Consider the following 24,545-nt stretch of genomic DNA (forward strand, 5'->3'; position numbering starts at 1 on the left):
TAATTTTAAAAAATAAATTAGATGAATGATTTAATTAAATATTAAAAATAACCTAATAATTTTTTTTAAAATTTACATTAAACCTATGAAAAATATATTATAAATTTAGATTAGACCACATCTCAAATCATCTGTACTAAAGAAAAATAGTTGGAGATACATCATACATATATGTTGGTTGAAACTTGAAAGGTAACCAAAATAATAATAATAATAATAATAAAATAGTCACAACACAACAATGAACAATTAGCTAATCAAAGGCAGATAAATACTACAAGAATACAAAAGTTAGAGTATAAAAGAAATTAAAATTACTGAATAAATGTTACAGTCTACCGAAACGACGAAGCCTCAAGATTGAAGATTGAAGTTGAAGCAAGAAAACATAATGAGCAGATTGCAAAAAGAGAGAGAGCAGATTGCAAAAAAAGAGAGAGGGAGAACAGATTTCTTCTTCTCTCAATGTCAACGAAGAAGAAAAATACACAATGAGCACTGAGCAGATTGCAGAGAGAGAGAGAGGGGAGAGCACGGGGGGTTTAATGAGGAAGGGAAATGGGGTTTGGTGGGAGACAAAAAAAAGTTAGTGGGTTTAGAATGGTGGGAAGATAATAGGGAAGATAAAATTATATTTTATATTTAATTATTTAATAAATTATTTATTATTAATAAATACAAAAATATAAATTAAATATTTTTAAGATGATGGGCCTCCCTGATTTGGAAGGCCCTAGGCAATCGCCTAGTTGGCTTTATTATGGAGCTGACTTTGCCTATCTCCGGTTATTGCCATTGTTGTTGCCGTCGTCTCAACTCGTCACTGTCGGCGTCACCTCAGCTGATCATCGTCGATGTTCATATCTCACCGTCGTTATTGTTCATGTTTCTCACCCTCATTTCAATTTTATAATTTATATATATATATTGTATATATATTAATCTATAATATATTTGAAGAAAAAAATAAAAGATGTATATATATTTTTAATAATTATATATAATTTATTAATACCTAATGATAAAATTTTATATTATTCAAATATCAATAATATATCTATTTTTATTTTTTTATCAAATTATAATAACTTATTAGTTCTTTCAAATTAAATACATAATTATTAGCTAATAATTTAAAAACATATTTATCTAAAATATATTATTATTTTAAACATTATCTAACTTAAAAAATTTAGATCACTTACAAATTAAATAGCTTAAAAATTACAACCCAAAACGCATAGGCAAAGTAAGCCTATAAAAGGAGCGACTCTTTACCAATTGAGGAAAAAGCAATAGAACTCATCTTCTCTCTCCTTGTGTCACGACCTAAAACATGAAATAGACCCCGAAATTGTAATCGCCTGTTCGGTCTATTGCTTTGTACGGACGAGGTCTGGAAGTACAGCGAAGTTGACAGCAATGGGGTTGGAGGGATTCGAACCCATATTTGGGGAGACCAGAGCAGAGTGCTCGGCCCCAAATCCGTCACCGCTGCGCCCGTTTTTGTTCTATGTTCATGCTTCTGGTTCTTCTGCTCTAAGATTTCATGCCACCGATTTCCATTCCAGAACTTTCGAGGCCGTTCGCACCGTTGAACAGCTCGAGGACATGGTTAGCTCCTCTTTCTTTCTTTCTTTCTGAGATTGCAATAGAGACTCTAATTCTTGCGTTCGTGGTATGTAGATTTGAACATTGGCTTTTATGGTTGAAAACTATTTTTGACCTAAGTCAGAGAGAAGTAGTTTTGGTAGATTAATTGTCTGGAATCTGTGGTGAATATAGCATGGTTATTTTATAGAATTATTGCCATTAATATCCTTAATCTCCTACAGAGAGAGATGACTGGAATTGTGGGCTCGTGGTCTGAGTTTATGGATTATGTCAGGGCTTCCATAAAATCTGATGATGTAAAGCTTATCTTGGAGGGGCACCCAGGACGAGAGGGTAATTTTTTTTTTTTAACACTCCTTTTCTACATTATCATTTATAGTAAATAAAGTTGTTTATAATTGCCTACTTATCCTTCGAGCGTTAGTGTTTTTTTTTTTTTTTTTTTTTTTGTGGCATGAACAATTGCTAATATTTGTTGTTTTTACGTCTTGCTCTAAGAAAGTGGTTTCTTTTCAAGTAAGTGGGTGCTGTCTATACTTAAATGTTTCTAACTTTGGCTGACATTTTGCATTTTTTTTCTAAGTGCTGTATGAAGTAGATGGCTCCCCTTCCTTTTCCCTTTTTTCCCTCCCTTGCTTGTTTTTTGCAGGAAGTGTGAACCACAATTCTGTTAGTTTAGTTATGGTTCTGTTCTTGTCTGATCCTTCAACAGTTAATTTGATTTTTGTAGTTACTGGATTTAATTTACAGATAAAGTTTTATATGTATTATGGTATTATTTGTAATCTCATGCTGTCTTAGGTGCTTAAGTTTTTGTACTTTGACAAGTTTCATTCCCCAAGAAATCAGTTTGTTCTTTTCAGAGACTATTGGATTAACATTTACTTAATTTTTGTCCTATTGTTTGGATTGCTTGTGATTTTTTAACCTCTAGGTGACTATGGAGGTGGTATTGATGGTTTCTGGGTGACCACTTCCTCAAGTTGACTTTTGAAAGTTTTTGTTAATGATGCAAAAAGAACCCTGCCTTTTTATCATAATTATGAACATAATAATCAAAAAGCAATTAGTGAAAAAATACCACCAGTCCAACATGAATATACAAAGTTAATATGTAATAGTTGAAAAAGTACCACTGATTGAACATAGAGATACTACTTAATTTAGAGGCTTGAGTTTAATTAATGCTCAAGTCCATGATCATCCAAATATTTATTTACTTGTTCATTCATTTTAGCTTGTATGTGATGCTTGTTGGAATGAATGGTTGTGAATGATGAGACGTATTGTAGAAGCCCTAGAAATCTTCTCATGTGCAAACCAATATTAGATTTAAGCGGTGAATCGGATTCATCATAGCCTTCCACTGTTGTAGGGGTTTATTAGTCTGATTGGGTGTGTTCTGGCTGGGGAAACATAGTAGGGCACATTTCATGAAAGATTCCTTGATTTATCCTATTTAGACTATATGATGGGGCAGTGCTAAACGATACACTAGGGGTGTGCAAAAAAACCGTCAAACCGCGGAAACCGCCCGCACCAAACCGCACTGCACCAAACCGTGCGGTTTTTTGGGGGTGCGGTTTGGCACGGTTTGAGAAATTCTCAAACCGTGCGGTTTGCGGTTTGTGGTTTTTTTGGTTTGGTTAAAACCAAACCGGCCAAGTAATATATTAATAAAAAAAATAAAAATATCTAATAATTTAAAAATTAAAAAAATAAATTAAAAATATATACTTTCTGGACCATGAATTATATTGTGGATTTTTGTGTTATTTTTATATTATGAGCATGTGGTTATGTTGTACATTTAAAACTTTTAAATTTACATTTTTTATTAGATAGTAACTTATTTTAGTTTTAAACTCCAAGATACTATAAAAATTTAAAAATTATGATTTTATGCATTGATTTTTATGTTTTAATTAAAAATTTATAAGTTAGTGAAGGAAACACCAAATGAAACAATAAAGAAGCATCAAACCGCGGAAACCGCACCAAACCGCACCGCAAATGCGGTGCGGTCTGGTGCGGTTTGTGCACACCAAACAAGACCGCGTGGTCTGGTTTAATGCCAAACCGCACATGCGGTTTGGCTTATTAAATCCTTCCCAAACCGCCCAAACCGCATCGTGCACACCCCTACGATACACATTAGACCAAAAACTAAAATGTGAGGTTTGGTGTGTTCAAATCATTGCACTTAGTCGAGACAGTGGGTGGGATCTAACTAATCAATCCAACCAAAACTAAAATGTGAGGTTTTTAATGGCTTAGAGGCTAAAGATCGAGTTCCACATATGATGTGGTGACAAGTTGTTGTCTACTCAATTATGTGAATACTTCAAGACCTGTAAATGTGAGGGGTATTCATATGAAAGAGAATTCGATCGCTCGCTATTGGATCCCAACGGATCACGTTTTTTGCTTGAAAAGTGTAGGATTCAAAAAATTTAGTGGGAGTAACCATTTACTTTAAAGTCCTTAATTAGATGGTGTTTTACAAAGATAAATCTACTAATATATCTATTTATTTTTTGCAGTACAAACAATAAGCAATGTGATTCTACTCACACATATTTTGGATACCAATAGACTTACTGGCCCTAATTTCTTGGACTGGTTTAGAAATCTCAAAATACTGCTCAGTATGGAAAAAATTGACGATGTTCTGTACCTTAGTCCGCCCCAAACCTTACCTGAAGGTGTGACTGATGAGGAGCGAGCTACTTGGGAGATTTTGAAAGATCATGACCTGAGGGCCCGTACCTATATACTTGCCTCCATGTCCAATGACTTGCAGCGTCAGCATGAGAATATGCCTAATGCAATGAGTATGATTCATAATCTGAGGGACTTGTTTGGCAAGTATAGTTGTACAGCTCGATATGAGATATCGAAAAAGCTGTTTCAGACCAAAATGATGGAGGGGTCGGATGTGAGAGATCATGTCATCAACATGATCAATTGGATTGGTCAACTTGATGAACTGGATGTCTCCATCAATCCCCATCTCAGGATAGATCTGATCCTGCAATCGCTGCCGGATTCATTCTCCTCTTTTATAACTTTTTTTTATATGTACAAAATTGAGTGCTCGCTCCTAGAGTTGTTAAACAGGTTAACAATGGTGCAGTCACATATGCAGGGAAAGGGCAAGGAAGGTGTTCTTGCCGTGGCCTCTTCTTCTTCACAAAAGAAAAATAAGAAGAAGAAAAAGAAAGTCTTAGGGCCACAGAGGGACATAGGGAAGACAAAGTCGAAGGGTAAAGAAGTGGCCGGTAAGGGAAAGTGTTTCTTTTGCCAAAATAAGGGTCATTGGAAGAGGAATTGTCCCGACTATCTTCGAAGTTTAAAGGTCAAGCGACAGGGAGGTCAAGGTATTTCTTCTTTATCTGTGATTGAGGCTGATCTCACGATTGGTGGTCAATGTCCTATTTCTTGGATTGTGGATTCTAGTGCAACTTCTCATATTTGTTTGTCCTTGCAGGATCTCAGTCGAAGTAGGATACTTGGGAAGTGTGAGGTGGTTTTGAAAGTGGGAAATAAGGCAACAGTTGCTGCATTAGCCATAGGAACTACTTTTGTATTGTTAACTTCTGGACATGTTTTGAATTTAAATGACTGTTTACATATGCCAAATGTTATAAGGAATGTAGTGTCCATTCCTAAGCTTGTACAGAAAAATTATGTTTTCGTTTGCTAACAATTGTTGTTACATTCACTACTATAATGAGTGTGTTGGCAAAGCTGTAATGGTAAATGGTCTTGTTAAGAGAGACTAGTTCCGAAGATTTTTGGTTTTTTAAATATTTATGTTCCTAATATAGTGGTTTAGATATTTTCTTCATCCCTTATCTTCTTATCTCTTTATCCCTTTGTTTTAGGAAGTCAAAGACTAGTGGTTAGTTCCTATTTTAGGGGAAGTTAGTGGAAAAGTCAGTTTCCTTTCTTTAGGGAAATAGATTTCCCATTCCTTTCCAAATTATGTGTATATATTTTTGACTTCTCGAATAAAATGACACAAAGTTATTCAATTTTTTCCTAATTTGTGTCATGGTATCAGAGCCAGGCCTTTCTTGAGAACTGGATGTTAGTGTACAGCTTAAGTGTTAAGTTGTACTTGATACACTAAGATTTGATATTGTTAAGTGTATGGCCTATAGCTTAAGTGTTAAGTTGTACATGATACATTAAGGTTGGATATATTATGAGTAATATATCTACTTATTTCATGTTCATGATATTCAATTTGCACATCCTTGTCTTTTATATCTAATTATATATAGGATGCCTAAAGACAAAGTCCCTAGAGATAGTGTAGAAAAGAATTAAAGTGTGACTTTAATTGTAAGGTCTTTGATACACACAAGAGTATACCTTAAAACGTCTCTAGTTAAAAGTGTCACTGACGCAAAGAGATCAATGTGTACTATGCTGTCACCTTAGGGAAGGTGGTCGTTGATCTTACAGACTGTGGGCATTGGATGCCTAAGCTAGTACATGGGTACTTGTTGGAGAACAAGTTCACTGGATAGTGACTCGACTCGAGGATTTCAAATGGCTCTTACATAAAGAGTCTAAGGAAACCTCTTGTGGCAGTTGTGCAAGTGATCCTTCGACTTGAGATCACCATAGTGCCTTGCATGTGGATTTGTATACTCTTGACATTGGTATGGAAGCATCTCGATAAGGGGTGTGAGTGCTGCAATGATTGGGTATGTCATGAAGTATGTGAAGGCTGTGAGTGGTCAAGATAGGATGCATTGACCTTAGTTAAAGGGAGATGGGTCTCATGGGCCTTTTGGTGAAAGATGACTTGAAATTTGTGGCCACAACTGGATATTAATCCAAAGGAAGTCATCCTTTAAGGAGAAAAGAGTATTATGATCAAACTTGTTGGATTAGCAGTCAATTAGCTATTAGACTAGCTATGATTAGTAGACAACTAGGCCTTAATTTTAGGAGTAATTTTAGCCTTAATTATTGTACATTCATACTATAAATCTTAATAGAAAGAGGCTAGACTTCACTAAGTTCTCTGATTCAACATGGTATCAGAGCTACCATACAAACCCTAGATCTAGCCTCCACTGCATGAGTCTCCTCCACCTACGGCGTGCATCCCCTTCATTCCAGCAGTGGCTGTTTCCTCCCTAGCGTGTAATCTCCGACATTGCTGTAGCTACCTCTAGCCCCTCGTTGCCTCGCTGAAGGGATTTCGTTAGATCTTGTTTGGATGTGTCAAATCTAGAAGAGATCTCATTAGATCTCGTCCGAGCATTGCTGTTGATCCTGCTTCACACGCGACCACTATTGCTGTAACACCCCGCCTTCTAGGGCATTAATATATGCTAGGATTTTTTTTTTTATCAAATATAAACTAACAATAAATCCTTAACATAACTTTTATAAATTAACACTCCCAAATATAGTGAAGGAATGATACACTTTGAACATAAGCGGAAGCAAGATCAGAACCTGAAAGAAATCTCGAAAACATAACATACATGGGTACATACACATTGTTCACCCAACATAATATTACAAATATTGTTAAAATCTAAACAATACAATCGAATGAAATAGATCGTCCTAGCCCCACATGGGCCCACAAAATTTCCATTAAGCTCATGCCTCGATCACTTCCTTACCCTTTTGGCTGCTTGTCTCGCCTATAACGTGGAATATTCCAGGGACATAATCCAATATTAAAAGATGAAATCTTTTAAGTGAAGGTTATATAAGCATGAATGAATGAATGATGCATGGACATTTATAATAGATATCCTAGTGTAACTTCCCTAGCCCACCAGCCCGGCACGGAACCCTAGGCAGAATCCCGAACCTTTGCCAGATAAGCCTAACATTGTTTCATCAATTGCCCTTGGAGAATTACGGCTACACCTTTAGGGTGACATCCCAATCCCATGCACAAGTTTTAATATGACAATAATAACGTGTCATGCATACATCACGACTTCCCATGCAACAATATATGAAAAAATATGACGAAAATGATTATAACATACGTAAATATCATGCATAGAAAGGTAATCATATCGTATATGGGTTATAGGGACAAAACCACTCACTTTTCACAAAGTTCAGGTTACCTCGAAAAGCGTGCACCTGCCTCGGTTTTCATGCCAAACTTTGAAATTCGCACCAACTACTTCACCTCAAATCCAAAAGTACCCTAAGCAAGATATTTATTTAGATAATCAATAAAAACTATTTTTCCTTATTTTTCTTGCCATTTTCTCTATTTTTCTCTAATTTTTTTCTCTCTAATAATTAAAAATAAATACCTACGCCCATTTTTCTCCAAATCTTTTTCCATGATAAATCCTAGAATATTTTTCTAAGCATATTAAAAAAAATTACAGAAAAATCCAAGCCCGCACGTGCCAGCGCATATTAGGGCGAGTGAGATTGACGTGTGAAGCCCACGCACCGGTCATCTTCTTCGGCGACAGCTTACCGAAAAACTGAGATTTTTACATCTCGATAATCTACAGGCTTAATCGATCACGATGGTACTTGAATCGGCTCGAAAGGAGGTCGGGAAGAGGCTCAACAGAGAGCTCGAACTCTCGGCCAGGCGGTCCGCCTAGGTTTCCGGTGAGGTCTCAGATCTCCTTCGTTTCTGCTCTGTTCCTCACCAAACCCTCCAGAAATGATCTACTACTCTTGGGCAACAAAAGCCCTTTATCCTTAGCTCTCAATTCGTTCAAAAATGCCTTCGATTTGAGCTTCCAACTTCTGAAAATTTCAGCTTCTTCGAGCTCTATTTATAGGTGAAAATCGAGCCCTAAAACGACAACTTTCGCTTCAACCAAAGCCACTAGTGTCTCCCCAAGCCTTAGATCCACCAAAAACCCACCGAAAGCAACTCAAAAGCTTGCTTTAAACGATCAATTTTCTGGCCACTTTCGGCCGAAAGGTTTGTCCATTTTCGGCCATTCCAAGGTCGATTGACGGCCAAGATTGGTTCTAGGGTCTTGCCCTGAGGTCCCTTGCCACTTTCTCGAGCCTCCTATGGTCGAATTCGGTGATGGGATGGAGGTTGGTCGGCCATGGCTTCCAAGCTCTTTTGAAAATTACACTTTCACCCCTCTCTCATCCTTTAATTGCATTTTGGCTCTTTCCATAAGGCCCTTGGGTTTTCCAACATTACTATTGAGACCCTTACGTTCTAAATTTCTCACTTGACCCCTGAGATTCTAGGAATTACGTCATTTTGACCTCCCTCTGACAATTTCGAAAAACTGCACTCAGACCTGAATCTTCATTTTAGCCGTAAACCTTTTTGTTTCTTCTTGAAACCGCTGAAGGGTTGTCTTATATATCGAATATGAACCCCCTCAAGGTTTCGTTGACTTTTCAGAAGTCCCTTGTGTCAATTCGATTTTTCAGCCCAATCCAGAGCTGTACTAAAAATTGTCTCTGATCCAATTTCTCTTGATGCTAAAACTCATTTCTCATGATGCTTGCTAGAGACATTCCTATTTCCTCAGACATTTAATCTTTAGGGTACTCCCTTCGGCTATATTTTTCGGGCTTTTTTAGATACCAATTTTTCCTGAATTTCCAATTTTTCTTTAAAATAATAACCCAAAGTTCTTGGGTATTACATTCTCCCATTCTTAAAGAAATTTCGTCATCGAAATTTTTGCATTTTTACTTACTAAAACACCAATATCTGGCTAACAACTTGCAAGAGCAACGATTTTTATTTTCGTAAACACATCAATCTGCACTATTTACACATACATTGCTTATCGGCATATTATGTCTCTTACAGAATATCTCGTTTTAACTCTTTACCATTGGTCACATACATCAAGAATAGTCTATATTTTCTCAAACGTAAATGTGCTATTCATAATCAATATTTTTGGTAACATTTCTTAGAAAATCACATAAATTTGCTGCTACTCATTCTATTTCCTCGAATAACTGGGGATATTTTTCCCTAATCGTATCCTCGAGCTCCTATGTAGCTTCTTCCTCAGTGTGATTCCTCCATTGAATCTTTACCAGCGGGATGACTTTATTCTTCAAAGCTTGGTCGCGACGATCTAGGATTCGTTCAAGCGACTCTGGATAAGTCAAATCATCTCTTAGCTCGATTACCTCCACTCGAATTTCTTGGGTTAGGTCCGGTATATGCCTCCGAAGTTGAGACACATGGAAAACATCGTGGATGTTGGACATGCTAAGGGAAAGTTCTAGTCGGTAAGGCAACGGTCCAACTCGTCCTTTGATCGGATAGGGTCTTATAAATCGGAGTCTCAACTTACCTTTCTTCTTTTCCCGTGTATCCAAATTAGAGATGGAAAAATGGGCCCGGCCCGGGACCGGGCTAGGGCCAGCAGTTTGCTGGCCCATTTAAGGTCGGGCCGATTTGGCTCGGCCCGCTTGGCCTGGCGGGCCAAATGGTGGCGGGCCGGGCTGGCCCGCCGGCCCGTTAATCGCCCACAAAATGCCCCACCCTCAGCCTTGCCTCTCGCCCTCGCCCTCGCCCTCTGCCTCGCCCTCACCCTCATCTCTCCCTCTGTCATCCTCGCCCTCACCCTCGTCTCGCCCTCTGTCATTCTCGCCCTCGCCCTCGCCTGCGCCCCTTGCTCTCGCCCTAGCCCTCGCCCGCGCCCCTTGCTCGCCCTCACCCTCGCCCTAGCCCTCGCCCGCGCCCCTCGCTCTCACCCTCGCTCGCCCTCTGTCTCGCCCTCGCCCTAGCCCTCGCCCGCGCCCCTGTCTCGCCCTCTGTCTCGCCCTCTGTCTCGCCCTTGCCCTCGCCCTCGCTCTCGCCCGCGCCCCTCTCCCTCACTCGCGCTCGCCCTCTGTCTCGCCCTCGCCCGCGCTCGCCCTCTGTCTTGCCCTCACCCGCGCCCGCGCCTGAGCCCCTGGCCCGCGCCTCTCGTTCTCGCCCTCGCTCGCCGCCCTCGCCTCTCAGTCGCCCTCGCTCCCCCTCTGTCGCCCGCACCCCTCGCCCTCTCTCGCTCACTGCCTCGCTCACGCTGCCTGCCTCTATTGCCTAGCTAAAGCAAGGTAAGTTAAGTTTTTTTTTGTTAATTATTTGCCTACCTAAAGTTTTGTGTTAATTATTTAAAATGAATTATTTTAATTATTTACAGTGAGGATTCTTCTGTTTGAAATTTAGAATGGATGGTGATGATCAAATTTCGAGAGGAATCCCTAGTAATGTTAATGAGGAATTCATCTCACAATCACAATCAAAAAAGCCTAAGATTTTAACCTCTGATGTGTGGAACCATTTTGTGAAAATTGGTGTTGGTAGTGATGGCAAACCAAGGTGTAAATGCAAGGGGTGTGGTAAAGAATATTCATGTCCATCTAAATCAGGAACCTCTCATTTAAGTCGTCATATTCCTAAATGTATGATGATTTCTAAGTATAATGATGCGGGAGATATGCTTATTGATTATGAAGGAAAGTTGAAGAGAAAAAAATTTGACCCTAAAGTAAATCGTGAACTTATTGCTCAGATGATTATTTCACATGGTGCTCCCTTTAATATGGTTGAGTGGAAGGGGTTTAGAAATTACCAAAAGTTTCTGAATGAACATTGTAAGTTCATTTGTAGAAATACTGTTAAAGCGGATGTCTTGAGAATATATGAAATAGAGAAAGAGAAGTTAAAATAACAATTGGCCCAAATTCCTAGTAGAGTTTGTTTGACTTCTGATGTTTGGACTGCATGCACTAATCATGGATTTATTTCTCTTACTGTTCATTATGTTGATGGCAATTGGAAGTTAAATAGTAAGATATTGTCATTTGCTCATATGAAGCCACCACATAGTGGACATGAATTATCATTGAAGGTGTTGGAATTTTTAAAGGATTGGGGATTGGAGAAAATTTTTTTTTCCCTCACTTTGGACAATGCCACTTCAAATGACAACATGCAAAATATATTGAAAGAACATTTAAATTTGTCGAATACTTTGTTGCTTAATGGAGAGTTCTTTCACATTAGATGTTGTGCTCATATACTGAACCTTATTGTTCAAGATGGTTTGAAGGTAGCTAGTGAGGCATTGCATAAAATAAGACAAAGTGTTCATTATGTGAGGGGTTCAGAAGCTAGGATGAGACAATTTTATCAATGTATTGAGCAAGTTGGTGGAATTGATACATGAATTGGGTTGAGACCGGATGTTGTCACTAGATGGAACTCCACCTACATAATGCTTGAGAGTGCACTCAAGTATCGTCGTGCATTTCATAGTTTAAGCTTATGTGATAAAAATTATAGGTGGTGTCTATCAAGTGATGAGTGGACAAGAGGGGAGATAATTTGTGAATTCTTGAAGCCATTTTATATTATCACTAATTTGATTTCTGGATCCTCTTACCCTATATCTAATTTGTATTTTGGGGAAATTTGGAGGATAGTGTGTCTCTTGATATCCAACTTGGAAAATGATGATGAGTTGATTGCAAGTATGAGTGCAAGGATGAAAGAAAAATTTGATAAGTATTGGAGTGATTATAGAGTGGTTCTTGCATTTGGGGCAATTCTTGATCCAACCAAGAAGTTTAACTTTTTGAGGTACACTTATTCAAAGCTCAATCCTTATAACTATGAAGAGAAGTTGGAAAGGGTGAAGACGGCTTTGTATAGGCTTTATGGTGAATATGTTAACAATGGTTTATCAAGTTCAAGTTCAATGCCTTCCTCAAATGTTAGTGGATCACAAATTTCCATTGGAGGTGAACAAGCAAAGAAGTCAAAAAATATATATGATGTAAGTCTATATTTTTTTAAAACACTTGTTCATATATAATTGATATAAATATTTGGTTGACTATTTTTTTGATTATTTGATAGGATTTTGAAGCATTTGATTGCCAAGTTTCTAACGATGCCGGAAAATCCCAACTTGATCTTTATTTGGAAGAGCCAAGGATTCCAATATCGGGAGCATTTGATGTCTTGGCATATTGGAGAGAGCGAGCTAATAGAGGGAAAATTATTGCAAAGATGGCTTATGATATATTGAGTATTCCAATAACAACCGTATCATCGGAGTCCGCTTTTAGCATTGGATCTCGTATTTTGAACAAGTATAGAAGTCGTTTGCATGATGAAACAGTTCAAGCTCTCTTGTGCACACAAAGTTGGTTACATGGTTTTGGAGGTAATTTTTTTTAAACTTTCTAATATCTAGGATTTAACATAATATTAAACATTTCTCTTATATGATAAATAATTAACATATGTAATTTTTTATTATAGATGATGAGGAGGAGGAGGAGTCAAGCATTGATGATATAAGACTTTCTAAACAAGACTCAAATGTTGTTGTTGATGAAGAGGATGAAGATTAGAGGCATAATTTTTAATTGTTTTTTTTTTCTTATTTGTAATTTGGCCTCCAGAAATGACTTTTTGAGCAGGTTGTTTTTCTTCAAAGTTGGCTAAATGGCCAAATATGGTATCTAAAAAAAAAAAAAAAAAAATTGGGCGGGCCTGTTTGGCCCGCAGGCCCGTGGCGGGCCGGGCTAGGGCCAGCAATCTGCTGGCCCGTTTTTAAGCGGGCCGATTTGGCCCGGCCCGTTTGCCATCTTTAATCCAAATGTTGAGGAGACACTTTTAGATATACATGATTCCCTACCTCAAATTCCAAATCTCGCTTCCTTTTGTTTGCATAAGACTTTTGTCGACTTTGTGCAGTTCGGATTCTCTCTTGAATCTTCCAGATCTTTTTTGAAGTTTGCTGTACCAGCTCGGGTCCCAATATTTGTCTCTCTCCTACCTCGGTCCAACAGATAGGCGATCGACATTTTCTTCCATACAATGCCTCATAGGGTGCCATTCCTATACTGTTATGGTAACTGTTGTTATAAGCAAACTCCACTAAGGGTAGATGCTCTTCCCAGTTACCCTCAAAATCCAAGGCACATGACCTTAGCATGTCTTCTAACGTTTGAATGGTCCTTTCAGATTGTCCATCGGTCTGCGGGTGATAAGCTGTACTAAGATTCAATTGCGTCCCCACGCACTCCTGCAAGCTTCCCCAAAATCTTGAGGTAAATCTCGAATCCCGATCGGAGACTATGCTTACCGGTGTGCCATGAAGTCTAATTATCTCTCCAATATACTGCTCCGCAAACTTTTGGACAAGCCTATCCATCCGCGTAGGTAAGAAATGTGCCGATTTCGTTAGCTTATCTGCAATAACCCAAATCGCATCGTTACCTCTCTGACCCTTGGGAAAACCTGTCACAAAATCCATCGTGACATGTTCCTATTTCCATTCTGGGATATCTAATGGTCTCATGAGTCCAGCCGGTTTTTGGTGCTCGATCTTTACTCTCTAGCATGTGTCGCACTGCGCTACTTTCCTTGCCACACTTGTCTTCATTCCCGGCCATCAGTAGACCTCTCGGAGATCTCTATACATTTTTGTGGCTCCTGGGTGTATTGTATAACGAGTTCTGTGGGCTTCATTCAAAATTCTTTGTCTCAAGTCTTTCAGGTTTGGCACGTAGATCCTTTCCCGAAATCTTAGTATGCCATCATGCATTTCAAAATCGGATCTCTTAGGCTAGCCATGCTCGTCCACCCATAGATGTATTCGCTTATCGTCTACATATGCCTCCCGTATTTCGTTCACCAAATCCAATTGAACTACCATGCCAGTGATAAGGATGGACGATTTCTTCGGCACTACACTCACCGCCAGTTGGCTAAAAGCCTTCAACATCTGCCACTCACGAGCCATCATCCCGGCCATTGAAATAGGCACATTCCTACTCAGTGCGTCAGCCACCACATTGGCACGCCCCAGGTGATACTGTATGGTGCAGTCGTAATCTTTAAGAAACTCCATCCACCGTTGCTGTCTAAGGTTCAACTCTTTTTGCGAGAATACATACTTCAGGCTCTTGTGGTTCGTGAACATCTCAAAGGTTTCACCATACAGGTAATGTCTCCATAGTTTCAGAGCATATATCACGGTTGCTAGTTCCAGATCATGAGTCGGGTAATTTATCTCGTGCCTCTTTAATTGTCGTGACCCATATGCGATCACTCGACCATTTTGCATTAATACGCAACCCAAGCCTATCTTCGAGGCATCCGTGTATACAACGTATCCACCTGGCGCACTAGGCATTGCTAGAACAGGTGCTGAGGTTAGCCTATCCTTGAGCTCCTGGAAGCCTTCCTTGCACTTGGCAGTCCATTCGAACTTGACTTCTTTTCGTATGAGCTTCGTCATAGGCGCGACTATCTTCGAAAACTCCTCTACAAATCTCCGATAATAGCCTGTCAATCCTAAAAAGTTTCGTATCTCGGTTACACATGTTGGTTGCTTCCATCCTTGAACAGCCTCAATCTTGGTTGGATCTATCGAGATTCCCTCAGTCGATATCACATGACCCAAGAACGCAACTTGAGATAGCCAAAACTCGCATTTCGAGAACTTGACATATAGTTGATGTTTCTTGAGAGTTTCTAGCACTGCTCTCAAGTGCCCCTCGTGCTCGTTCTCGTTCTCGGAATACACCAATATATCGTCTATAAACACGATTACAAATTGATCTAGTAGGATGCAAATGGGTATTCATAGTCAAGTACAACTATGATGGGTCTTTAGAGAGGTTTAAGTCTAGGTTGGTGGCTAAGGGGTATACTCAAACCTATGGGGTGGACTACTTAGAAACTTTTGCCTCTGTAGCAAAAATGAATATTGTCATGGTACTATTGTCCGTAGCAGCTCACTACGACTGGTCATTGCATCAATTTGATGTAAAAAATGTCTTCCTACATGGGGAGTTAGAGGAGGAGATATATATGGAGGTTCCCCCAGCATTTGGGCTGCAAATTGAAGGGAAAAATGTTGTACGCAAATTGAAAAAGGCCCTTTATGGGCTGAAGTAGTCACCTAGGGCCTGGTTTGGGAGATTTACCAAGGTCATGCTCAAGTTAGGCTTCAAACAAACTCAAGGTGACCACACCTTGTTTATCCATCACTTGGTTACAGGTATGATAACTGTGCTTTTTGTGTATGTTGATGACATTATTGTAACCAAAAACAACATAGAAGGGATGGATCAGTTAAGAGTGTGTTTGGCAAAGGAGTTTGAAATCAAGGAGCTGGGAAAATTGAAGTACTTCTTAGGTATAGAAGTAGTAAGATTTAAGGAGGGGATTTTTATTTCTCAGCACAAATATGTACTTGACCTATTGAAAGAAATTGGCTTCCTTGGAGGAAGGACTGTTGATACTCTTATCGAACAAAACCATAGGATTAGGGTTGATCTTGACACGGGTACAGTTGACAAGGGCGCTTATCAAAGGTTGGTTGGGAGGCTTATCTATTTGTCACATACTAGGCCAGATATTGCCTATGCCGTGAGTGTGGCCAGCCAATTCATGCATGATCCTAGGGAGAGTCATATAAAGGCAGTACAAAGGATCTTTCACTATCTAAAGGGCACACCGGGTAAAGAAATTTTGTTTGAGAAGCAGAAAATCTTAATTTCGGAAGTCTACATTGATGCAGACTATGCTGGGTCTCTTATGGATAGAAGATCCACTTCGGTTATTGCACATTCTTAGGGGGGAATCTTATCACTTGGAGAAGTAAAAGACAAAATGTGGTTTTAAGATCAAGTGTTGAGGCTGAATTTAGAGCTATGGCTTTAGATGTTTGTGAGTGATTGTGGTTAAAAATCGTGTTGAATGATTTGCAGTTAAGTGGACAGCTCCTATGCGGCTTTATTGTGACAATAAGTCCGCAATTAGCATAGCCCATAAGCTGATTTAATATGATCGGACTAAATATGTGGAAGTAGACTGACATTTTATCAAAGAAAAGCTTGAAAGTGGTATGATATGTACTCCATTTGTCCCTACAAGAGAACATTTGGCAAACATTTTGACCAAGGGATTATCAAGCCAAATGTTTCACAAACTCTTGAGCAAGCTAGGAATGTATGACATACGCTCACCAGCTTAAGGGGGAGTGTTGGTGGACGACTACTTCTTTCATATTTGTGCTCCTTACCTATTTGTTCTTCTTTCCTAATTTAGTGCACATTGATATTATGCACGATCAGTATGATTGATTTCCTTAGGTGCTCTTTCCTTATTTGCTTGATTGCTTTATTCATAATCAATTGTACATTTTTTTCCTTTTGTATATATTTCCTAATATAATCTAGAAATCATCTAATTGGGAATATGCCTAATTAGACTTAGGAATGTTGCCTATTATGATAGGTGTGTATGTGTAAATATCAGCTGTGGGTTTAGCCTCAATAGAATAAGATTGGAGATTATTTTTTATCCTTTTGACACATCAATTACTAATTTACATCAATCAATCAATCCCAACAATTAAGATTGATTATAATAAATCCCATAGATTGTGGAATTGTTATAGCCTTTAAATCTACAAAATACTTGGATCAATCACAGCCTTGATTCACGACAGATGGGTATAAGATACTTGATGATGATGTATTAGTATTATATAAATTAACATTAGTGCTAGTGGGAGATTGCCAATGATGTGCCCTAATGCTAAATTTGGATGACATCTATTGGGTATAAAACATGTGATGTTTCTTTGTGTATAATTAATGGTAAGTTTATCTTCATTCATTACTCTCAAATTTTTGTATGAATGAGTCTTTAAATTTCTTGTTAGAGATGTCATTCTTAAGTTGTTAATAATAGGTGATGAGATTATCTAGTAATAGGATTTTTTAAATGTTCCTTGTTCTTAGATTTTTCAAATGGGGACTTTGATTACTTAATTATGGATTAGCATGTAAGTTTACTACTTTGATTAGTATGTGATACTACTGATAAATGATGGTGAGTCACATATCACAAAGCATGTGATGTGTTGAGTTGTATATAGAGACAGTTAGCATGATGCCATGACATCATCATGACATAAGCCATGACATCATGCTAACTATTTTTATATACAACTCAACACTACCCTTTAAGGTGGAGCATAGATATCATATGCATCATGGGGAAAGGCGTTTTTAATATCCAACTGACGCATAGCAGCCACGGAGAGAAATAGGCGAACAAAGGCCATTTTAGCAACAAGAGAGAATGTATCATTGTAATCCAACCCATAGATCTGTGTAAAGGCTTTGGCAACCAAGTGAGCCTTAAGACGATCCACTTGTCTATCGGAGTCCACTTTTGGAGTGAACACCCACTGGTAACCAACGAGAGTCTTTCCTGGTGGTAGAAGCATCAAATCTCAAGTACCATTTGAGTGTAAGGCTTCAATCTCATCGAACATAGCCTGTTGCCAACTTAGATGCAACAGGACTTCACCCGTGGTTTTAGGAACAACAACAGAGGAAAGACTCGAAACAAAGGCATTATAAGTAGGTGACAAAACGGTTATAGCACAAAAAATTATAAAAATGATGTGGATTACGAGTGGACCGTGTACCTTTGCGGAGAACAACAAGAAGGCTAGCTGGCTTAGGATCCGTGGTAGGAGGAACCATTAACGAAGAGAGTGAGTCAGGAGAGTCCTGTTAAATGTTGGCGTCGATAATGGGCTGAGGACGATGATGATATGTAAGAAGTGGATGGATCCATGGAGTGTGTGTTGGTCCCTTGACACACAATGACCACTCAAGAGGGGGGGTGAATTGAGTGATTAAAACTAATTAAACCAAATTCTTCCCTTTTAAAAACTTTTGAGATTTTCTTATACAAAATACACTTGTTATAAATATATATGTTGTTTGAGTGTGATAGTAATATAAATATGCAAATAACAATAATAACACAAGAATATATAGTGGTTCGGTGTTTCCAACACCTACTCGACTCTCTCAAGATCAACCCGGCACTTGAGGTTCCACTATAACCACACCTAGGTTTTCAACGAGCTCACCTAGGGAACTTTGACACAATACCGAGGTTTTCCCCTTAGTTCACCCCAGAAACTAATACAACAAATACATCTAGATTACTTGGGCTCTAGGAGGCCACTCAAAATCCACAATTAATACAAATAAATAATCCTATGTCCAACAAACTTGGACTAATATGGATATGAATATAATGAAAATATACAAGGCAAATGAATAAATATAATGATACAATTTTTACCACACTTGGAGAGAATATCTTCTTGTCCTTTGCCTTGGGCTCCAATGGATATATTTTTGAGCTTGAGCCTTGGATTGCTTTTCTTGAGAGCTTGGGTGTGCTTTAGAATGATAGATCTTGGAAGAGCATTAGCCTTCTCCAAAAATCCTTTCTTGATATTTATAATAGAGCTTCTAACAGATCTGTAACGGCTAGAAAAAATTCGATCGTTGGACCCGAGAGTCGACTTCTCTAAAACAGGAGTCGACTCCTATTTTAAGTGGGAGTTGACTCTAGTTATACGAGAGTCGACTTCTTTAATGCTAGAGTCGACTCTTAGAAAAACATCAATGCTGCTAGGTCGACTCTGCATAAAACTACTCTCGGCTGAGTTGCCTCTAGCTTTGCAAGAGTCGACTCCAGCTTAAGGGGAGTCGATTCTAAATATACAAGAGTCGACTTCTGAGGCCGGATTTTATAGAAAATAGATTTTATACATATAGCAACTGTTTGAAGACATAATCCATATAGCATGTATACATTACAAGATATTTACATTTTTTTAGTTTAAGTAAATGTTCTCATTTTATTTTATTTTATTTTATTTATATTTTACCTTCCATTTACTTTAATTCATAAATGTAAATAAGAAAGTATCCCCCATATGGATTCAATAAAAATATCTAAAAAATCAAAATGCAAATCAATAAGAAAGTAGAATTTTGGTTTTAATACAAAATCGGAATTTAACGATTTTACCACCCCAAAATACATACCTTTTATTTCTTGAAAAATTCATTAAAAATCATTTTAACAACAATGAATATTAGCTATCGAAATACTGGAAAATAGTTTTCCAAAATGAAAATATTTTTTTATATGTCCCCTTATAATGTGCTAATATTTTACTTAGAGCAAATAACATTTCTTGGCTCATTTTGATACACAAAATACTATAATACTTGAAATATGTTATCCAACATAAGATATATCAAAATTCCATTAGGGGATTTTAAATATACCAAAAATAGTTTTACTAAAATTATATTTTGTTAATCATCAAAACACACAATAGGTTGATTGGAGCAATTTGGCTTAACAGTGTGGACCTAGAGATAGTGTTGGTCCCGTAAGGTATGGCCACTCAAGATTGGGGGGGGGGGGGTTGGGTGAATTGAGTGCTCTTAAAAATTTATTTATTTAATTCCAAACAACAATTACGATTACTGAGTTCAAAATATCAAGCTCACTACAATAACAAATAGAATAAAAATGACCAATGGAGAATACGACGATATATAGTGGTTCGATGTCGATACACACACCTACTCCACTCTTCCAAGGTCGTAATCACCCCTGGGGTTCCACTAAATCAAACACCAAGGTTTCCACACTAGTTCACCTTGGAAACTAAAACCACATACACACCTCGATTCACAATGGTTCTAGGTAACCACTACTATCCACGAGAATGTTTAAGGGTTACAAAAATTTCAACTTGTCCACACTTGGATTGAATATAAACAATGAAAACGCAATAACACAAAGCAGTAAAACAAAATAGATATACCCTCGATCTGATGACCGAAAGATGACAAGTAAACGATTGCTGCTTTGACGGCTTATTGAAGGAAGATCAGTGTGCTTAGAAGCCGTTCGGTATTTGGATTTTGCGGGAACGCTTTGAGAAGGCTTTTGTATGCTATGAGAGCTCAAAGTTGCATTAGGGTTCTTCTGGTCGAAGAATAGAGGCTTATATATGAGAAAACGACTACCTGTAGAAAAATATACCAAAAATGTGTCCGCTGAACCCATCGAGTCAACTTGGCTAAACATCGAGTCGACTCAGTTTAAACTCGAGTCGACTCAGCTGACCGAGCATCAAACCAGCGAAAAACTACCTTCTCGGCCGAGTCAACTTGGGAGTCGACTCAATCAATATAGAGGGCTATTTTATGCTTTAAAACATGAAAAATTATATTAATACTTTTCAAAAATTCTTTGAACAATATTCTAAAACAATAATAGCATTTAAAAAATATTTTTGCAACTTAAAATATTTTATACGATAATTTAGGGTCAACATTTTATATGATGGATGTGAGTTTTGTTAATCATCAAAATTTAACAATTATAAGAAAATACGAAGTTGGCTCAATAGATAGTAGGGGGGGTCCACAAAGGAGGAGACAGACGGACCTGAAGAGAGCAATAGAAGAGAAGAAAAAGGAATAGTCAATACCTAGTTAATACTTTGTGAATCCAGCTAAGCAACCGAGAAGAAAGACTATTGTTCAAGGAAGGTGATATTAGCAGATATAAGATAGCAGTTCAACTCAGGAGAGTAACACTTATAGCCTTTCTGCAATCGGGAGTTGCCGAGAAAGATACAGTTGAGAGATTTGGCAGCAAGTTTATCTTGTCTAGGTGAAAAAGAATGCACAAAATTGATACATCCAAATACATGAAGAGGAATAGAATAAAGTGATTGTGTTGGGAACAAAAGAGAATGAGGAATTTGGTCCTCTAACATGGAAGATGGCATGCGATTTATCAGATAGCAGGTAGTAAGAACAACATCACTCCAAAATTTGGTGGGAAGATTGGCATGTAGAAATAGCGTTCGTGCAGTTTCAATGAGATGGCCATTTTTATGCTTAGCAACATCATTTTGTTGTGTGTAAAGACAGAAAGATTGATGTAAGATGCCATTAACAGTCATGAAAGTAGTAAACTGAGAAGAAAAGTACTTAGGGGCATTATCACTACGGAAAATACATATAGAAACTCCAAATTGGGTTTTTATTTAGGCAATAAATGTTTGAAAGATAGAACATGATTAAAACATAGTTTGGGGTTGAATTAAAAAGGTTTAGGTCTGATAATGCTAAAGATTACTTCAATCTATCCTTATCTTTGTTTCTTTTAGCAGAAAGGCATAATCCATGAATCTTCCTGCATTCATACCCCTTAGTAAAATGAAGTGGCTGAGAGAAAGAATGGCCATCTCTTGGTTGTTACTAGGGCTCTTCTCTTCCACCATAATGTTCCCAAATATGGGGAGAAATACCCTTAACAACCACATTCCTCATTAACAGGCTACCCTCTCGAAGTCTTGATTCCCAAAGTCCAATTCAACTCCTCACCAAGACCTTCCCTGAATTTCATGCCTCTAATTGTTTGACACCCAAAGTGTTTGGTTGTATCACTTTTGTTCATGTCCATACTCCTAATAGAAGCAAACTTGATCCTCAGTGCCCTCAAGTGTGTATTTATTGGATATTCCTCCTCTCAAAAAGGTTATAAGTGCTATCACCCTCCTACCAATAAAATTTTTATTTCAGCCAATGTTACCTTTGTTGAGGATACACCTTACTTTGCTCAAACTTATCCTCAGGGGGAGACTATAGTACCAGAGGATAAGGATAGGGATTTGTTCCTAACCTAACCAATTATCTTCTTTTCTCCTTTTTGTCACCTCAATGGACTCATCAAGCATGATATGATACCAGGGAAGTCTCAACCACTTACTTCCTGTCCACTGTATGTTTACTCAAGGAGAAAAGCACCAATTCCTCCACCTATGCAGGTTACAACATCTAATTCAAGTCCTGCTACTAATTTTTCCCTTCCTATTGACATTTCACTAGGTATTTAACCTACTAAACCTGAAACATCAGTTATTATACCAAATGTTGAACCTGAATCAAGTAAGCATGAGCTACCTCCTGGCACAACCCTAAGGGTAAATTAGTAAAGGTTCCAGTAGTAACCAGTTGTAGGAGCCATTAGTTGTTAACTAGCTGAGGGGTTAAGAGGTTAAGAGATTAGCTAATTGTACAACAGCTTATTGCTTTGCTATTACGTTAGTTAGCTTTGTTGTTATACTATTAGAAAGGTTGTTAATGTTGTTAGAGGCTCTATAAGAGACCTACAACAGTAAGAAGAAGGCATCGAGAATAATAACAAGTTCTTTACTTTCAATACACTTTCTTAACTTTCCCTCATTCTCTCTCGTTCTTCCTTTTCCTCATTCTATTTGTTTCTTCTTAAATTCATATATTTTTTCTTAGAATTCAACTCGAATTCACACAATAGCCCAGCTCTCAATCTGAGGGCTTGACAAGTGGTATTAGAGGTAGTGATCCCCGACGGCTTTAAGGCGCGATTGAAGACAAAAGCAGAGTGGTGATGAATGTAAGCAAGAGCAGCTATCAAAGGAGTGGTCGGATTGATGGACACTAGCAAATGCGCGACCTAAGGCGCGACCTAAGACAAGGCAGAATTAAAGGATGTGATGTGACCCAAGACGAGGCAGAATTGACGGAAACAAGCAAGGGCAACGACCGAAGTGGTGAATTGCGATTAAGGCAGATGGCGGAGGGCACTAGGTTGAAGCAATTGGAGGTTAGGGTGGAAGCTTTGGAGTTTGGGATGTCACAAACTCAAGAGGCGATGGTTCAAAGTAGGGAAGAGATGTCAAATTTGAGGGAAACAGTGCGGAAGGAGTTGGAGAAAAATTGGGAGGCTTTGGAGCAGTGTAGGGAAACCATGGAACTGTACATGCAGAGGCTCAACAACGTGCTTAGCATGCTGTCCTCCTTGCCCCAATTCTGATTGTGTCCAGATTTTTCACCATGACAAATCTCTGATTCGATTTTACCACACCAGGGCAGTTGTCCAAGAACTCGTGGGGTTCTTGAAGTAGAGGACCAGCCTACGGGGGAGTAGGAGATGCAGGTTAGGAATTTTTCGCCTTTGACTCATAATCATCCACCCATGCCAAGATTAGAGATTCAGATGTTTGATGGGATGAAACCAAGATGATGGGTAAGGAGATGTGTAAGATTCTTTCAATTCTATACGGTATGAGAAGAGTAGAGGATAAACCTGGCTGCAACTTATTTGAACGATATAGCTGATTCTTGGTATCAAGGTTGGATCCAAGATGAGGAAATCAAGGGAGTTGGGTAGAATTTGCTGAAGGGTTGTGTAAGCGATTTGGTGAAAGAAGCATGGCCTATGTGATTGAGGAATTTAGTAAATTGAAGCAAGGGTTGGTGGTGGAGTATCAAGTGCAGTTTGTAGAATTGAGATCTATTGTGTGTACTATGCAATCGGGATTGATAGAGCAATATTTGGTGTCCAGTTTCATCAGTAGGCTAAGGGAAGAATTGCAATCAATGGTGAAGATGATGATGCCTACATCGATGAGGCAGGCAGTTGAGAAGGCAAAGCTACGGGAGCTCACATTGGAAGTGATCTCCAATAAGTACACGATGGCAATAGAAATTCAGGTTAGATCCTAAGATCTAACAATGGTAATTTTGGTATAAACAAAGAGAAAAATGGGGAAGAATTAGATTGAAGGGGAAGAGTAGCAAGAGTTAGAGGAAGATAGAAGGTTTGGGAGAGAGAATTTAGAGAGGGGGAAAGGATTTCATTCATAGCATCAAAATTATCCCCATCCCCTTACAATCAGCCTTTTATAGGTAGTTCCATGGCTGTAACAACCGTATTAGCCATATGACTAACCAATTCATGACAGAATGCACTATTACAAATATACCCTCCTATTACCTTGGGGTTGTGACAATTTAGCCTTCGTTCTATCAACCATCGGAAGGGGATCAAGTGAACGTGAATTCTAAGGTTTTTCCCAACCCTAATGTAGCCAAATCAATTACTATGGAGTAGTGACGAAAGTTAGGATTATGTTATAAGTGTGGAGACAAATTCAGCCCCGGTCATCGATGCAAAAAACAGTTACTTAACATGGATGGAATAGAGGATGAAAATGAAGAAGAAGAACCAG

At 38.4% G+C, this 24,545-nt stretch overlaps 2 protein-coding genes across 3 annotated transcripts in view; both read left to right on the forward strand.

Annotated features, from left to right (window-relative positions):
* The first annotated feature begins 1,293 nt into the window (after positions 1-1,293).
* The window catches only part of LOC127803634 (uncharacterized), a 45,778-nt gene continuing 22,526 nt past the window's right edge, over positions 1,294-24,545 (forward strand). For both annotated transcript variants that reach the window (XM_052340029.1, XM_052340030.1), the window contains exons 1-2: positions 1,294-1,614; positions 1,836-1,947. In XM_052340029.1, the coding sequence (XP_052195989.1) occupies positions 1,423-1,614; positions 1,836-1,947 (304 nt within the window). In that variant the 5' untranslated portion in view covers positions 1,294-1,422. The remainder of the gene's footprint in view (positions 1,615-1,835; positions 1,948-24,545) is intronic.
* Positions 10,605-13,055, forward strand: LOC127803633 (zinc finger BED domain-containing protein RICESLEEPER 3-like). The gene is made up of 3 exons (XM_052340028.1): positions 10,605-12,392; positions 12,476-12,785; positions 12,884-13,055. The coding sequence occupies exons 1-3, from the start codon at positions 11,832-11,834 to the stop codon at positions 12,973-12,975; spliced, it is 963 nt and encodes a 320-aa protein (XP_052195988.1). The 5' UTR covers positions 10,605-11,831; the 3' UTR covers positions 12,976-13,055.

Source organism: Diospyros lotus, chromosome 6, assembly GCF_014633365.1.
Source record: "Diospyros lotus cultivar Yz01 chromosome 6, ASM1463336v1, whole genome shotgun sequence".
NCBI classification, from domain to species: domain Eukaryota; kingdom Viridiplantae; phylum Streptophyta; class Magnoliopsida; order Ericales; family Ebenaceae; genus Diospyros; species Diospyros lotus.

What these genes read in the sequence shown, in the direction of transcription:
- LOC127803633 (XM_052340028.1), top strand. Translation starts at nt 11,832, where the DNA reads ATGCTTGAGAGTGCACTCAAGTATCGTCGTGCATTTCATAGTTTAAGC. An exon ending in AGTCAAAAAATATATATGAT is followed by an intron (nt 12,393 to 12,475) that starts GTAAGTCTATAT and finishes ATTATTTGATAG; the next exon opens with GATTTTGAAGCATTTGATTG. An exon ending in TTGGTTACATGGTTTTGGAG is followed by an intron (nt 12,786 to 12,883) that starts GTAATTTTTTTT and finishes TTTTTATTATAG; the next exon opens with ATGATGAGGAGGAGGAGGAG.